The following is a 2,995-nucleotide window of genomic DNA, read 5'->3' as shown; positions in this document are numbered from 1 at the left end:
CAAAAGGTAGCACAACAATATCAGAAGTCTGTACTCAGTTTCAGGGTCCCATAATACCCCATTCTAATCCAAGTCTCTTTCATTCAGAAACTATGTGAAAGACAGAAAATGTCTCAAAGAAATCTTTTCAGAATGAATAAAGTCACACAAGTCAAGTGACAACCACAGTCGTGAAATGATAATCATTTTCCTTTGACTTGTATGACTTCATACCAGTTCCTTCAGGAAGAAGAGGTTAAGCACTTTAAGGTAAAGAAGCTTCACATTCAACAGGAAAATGTGGGTGCAATGAGTGTCGGCATGTGCCATGATAAGGGCTTTAAATATCAGATTAGAATGCTCAGGACAAAAACTGACCCAAGTAGAAGGCATCTTTAGATTAAGAACCCCATAGATTAAAGACATCTGGGGGGAGAAAACTTACAAAGGATGTACTGATGAAGTGGTTGAGGAGAAACCAATACAAACTCTTATACAAGCAAAGTCAAAGGTGTTTCTGGAATGGAAATAGGAAGAAGCGTGTTTTTCAGGGGAGAAAAGAGTCATGCTATGTAAACTCACAGCCTTTGCCTCAGAGACCCAAGCATCCACATAGTTCTGAGATCAATGTCCCTCAAGGACCAGAGGTTGCTCTGCTGAGGAGTCTCCCCAGGGCCCCCTTCACATCCTTGTTCCTCAGGCTGTAGATGAAGGGGTTCAGCATGGGGGTGACCACAGTGTACATCACTGAAATGACTGTGTTCTTGTTGGAAGAATGGGTCACAGCAGAACTGAGGTAAACCCCAAGTGCTGTTCCATAGAACAAGGAGACCACACAGAGGTGGGACCCACAGGTGGAAAATGCCTTAGACTTGCTCACAGAGGAGGACATCTTCATTAAGGAGGAGACAATCTGAGAGTAGGAGAAGAGGATCCCAGTGACGGGAAACACGCAGAGGAGTGCTGTTGCTACAAGCAAGACGATGTTATTGATGAGGGTATCAGAACTGGCCACCTTGAGAACCTGTGCTAATTCACAGAAGAAATGTGGGATTTCAGTGCCTACAGAGAAGCTCAGCCTCTTCATCAGTAGAATGTGAAGCAGGGAACTGCAGAAGATGATGAGCCAACACGTCAGAACCAGGAGGACACAGAAGTGAGAGTTCATGATGATCATGTAATTCAGGGGGTGGCAGATGGCCACAAAGCGGTCATAGGCCATCACGGTCAGTAGGAAATTATCCATTCCAGCAAAAAACATAAAAAAATACACCTGAGTGAGGCACTCTGTGTAAGAGATGTCTTTCCTCTGTGCCTGGATGTTCACCAGCATCTTAGGAACCGTGGTGGAGGTGAAACAGATGTCCACAAAGGACAGGTTGGAGAGGAAGAAGTACATGGGGGTGTAGAGGTGGGAGTCACAGAAGATGGCCAGGATGATGAGCAGGTTCCCAAGCACTGTGACCAGGTACATGGACAGGAAGATGCCAAACAGGATAGGCTGCAGGTCTGGATCCTCTGACAGTCCCAGGAGGAGGAACTGTGATAGGACTGTGTGGTTCTCCACTTCCATGAAGCTGTCTATTCTCCTTGAGAAATCAACAAAAGTTAAAAACAAACAAGCAAAGTTAAAAAGTCAATCAAATAAAAACAATACAACTGGATATCAAGTAATCCTCCCTTCACAATGTCACCCTCAGGTGGACGTCCTTTGGCATGCCTGATTCCTTCCCATAATGATTCATGTGGCTAAATGGTAACTCACTTCACTTTTGCATGTCTATAACAATCCAGACTTTCTTTAATTCAGCAGAAATCTCTCATTTTATGTCTACTCACCTGTTTTAATTCCCTTTTTAAAATTTAAAATGAAATAACTTAAAATGAGATAATTTTGTTTTGTTATGACCCATCCAGAATATTTGAACAAATTTCATATTTTCCTTGATGATCCCCATGTTTCCTTAATTGAAATAGCTCTATAATAATAATAAAGCATGGACTTAGAAGTAATAACAACATTTATTCTATGACTTAGTAATTCCTAATAGTGTGATTGCTAAGTCACTACCTATTTTAAACTAAAGATACTATTATTATTATTATTATTATTATTTCTTGTTTTTAAATTAAAAAATTCCTATTCAGTGGAATTCAGAATAAGTGATACCTGTTGTTATTATTTTTATTATTCTACTTTATGATAATTTTTTTTGTATAAGTAGCTCTCTCAACAAGCAGAATAGAGCTTGATCTGCAAAATTCTTGAGTTCTTGAGTCGGACTTCCTGAAGTAGATTTTTGCCTATCCATCTTATTATGTATGACCTTGAGAAAGTCATCTAAATTCTATTAGTTATGAATGCTTCATCTCTCCAGTAGTAGTAGTAAATATTTCCTACAAGATAGGACCAATAAAGAAATGTAATGACATGATGATATAATTGTTCTATTGTGGTTCCTGAGACATTTGATGAATACTTAAATGTGAACTTCTATTCTTAACATCACAATACATTTTTCCTGTATGGATATCATTTAGCAACATCCCCTTAAGTCAGGCAGCAATCAGGATGAAATGATGATCATCATAAATACAACAAACCTGCCAGGCACAGTGGCACACACCTGTCATGCCAGTGGCTCAGGCAGCTGAGGCAGGAGGATCACAGGTTCGAAGCCAGCCCCAGCAGCTTAGCAAGGCCCTGAGCAGCTTAGTAAGACCCTTTCTCAAAATAAATAATAAGAAGGGCTGGAGGTGTGGCTCAGTGGTTAAGTGTCCCTGAAAACAAAAATAAATAAATAAATAAATTAAAATGCAACAAAATTTAAAAAATAAAATTACACACCCAAAAAATATAATAGTTATTACCTTAGGATCACTGTACAGCATTCCTAATTAATGAAGATCCTCATGGCTCCTACTTTCAGAGAATGCCTGTCTGGCGAACTCTTCCAACATGAGGAATAAGAATGTGGACCACATAGATAGGAGGAGAAAATAATACTCAATTAAA

The 2,995-nt window shown here is 39.5% G+C and overlaps 1 protein-coding gene across 1 annotated transcript; it reads right to left on the bottom strand.

The window, feature by feature from the left end:
• Positions 1-613: 613 nt before the first annotated feature.
• Positions 614-1,552, bottom strand: LOC124108023 (olfactory receptor 7D4-like). The gene has a single exon (XM_046466383.1). The coding sequence runs from the start codon at positions 1,550-1,552 to the stop codon at positions 614-616; it is 939 nt and encodes a 312-aa protein (XP_046322339.1).
• Between the last annotated feature and the right edge of the window lie 1,443 nt (positions 1,553-2,995).

The sequence above is a fragment of the Marmota monax genome, unplaced genomic scaffold (assembly GCF_021218885.2).
Source record: "Marmota monax isolate L192 unplaced genomic scaffold, Marmota_monax_Labrador192_F-V1.1 WCK01_AAM20220418_F8-fsc01549, whole genome shotgun sequence".
Taxonomy (NCBI): domain Eukaryota; kingdom Metazoa; phylum Chordata; class Mammalia; order Rodentia; family Sciuridae; genus Marmota; species Marmota monax.
Note: the sequence above shows the minus strand (reverse complement) of the source record. Positions and strands in the feature narration are given on the sequence as shown.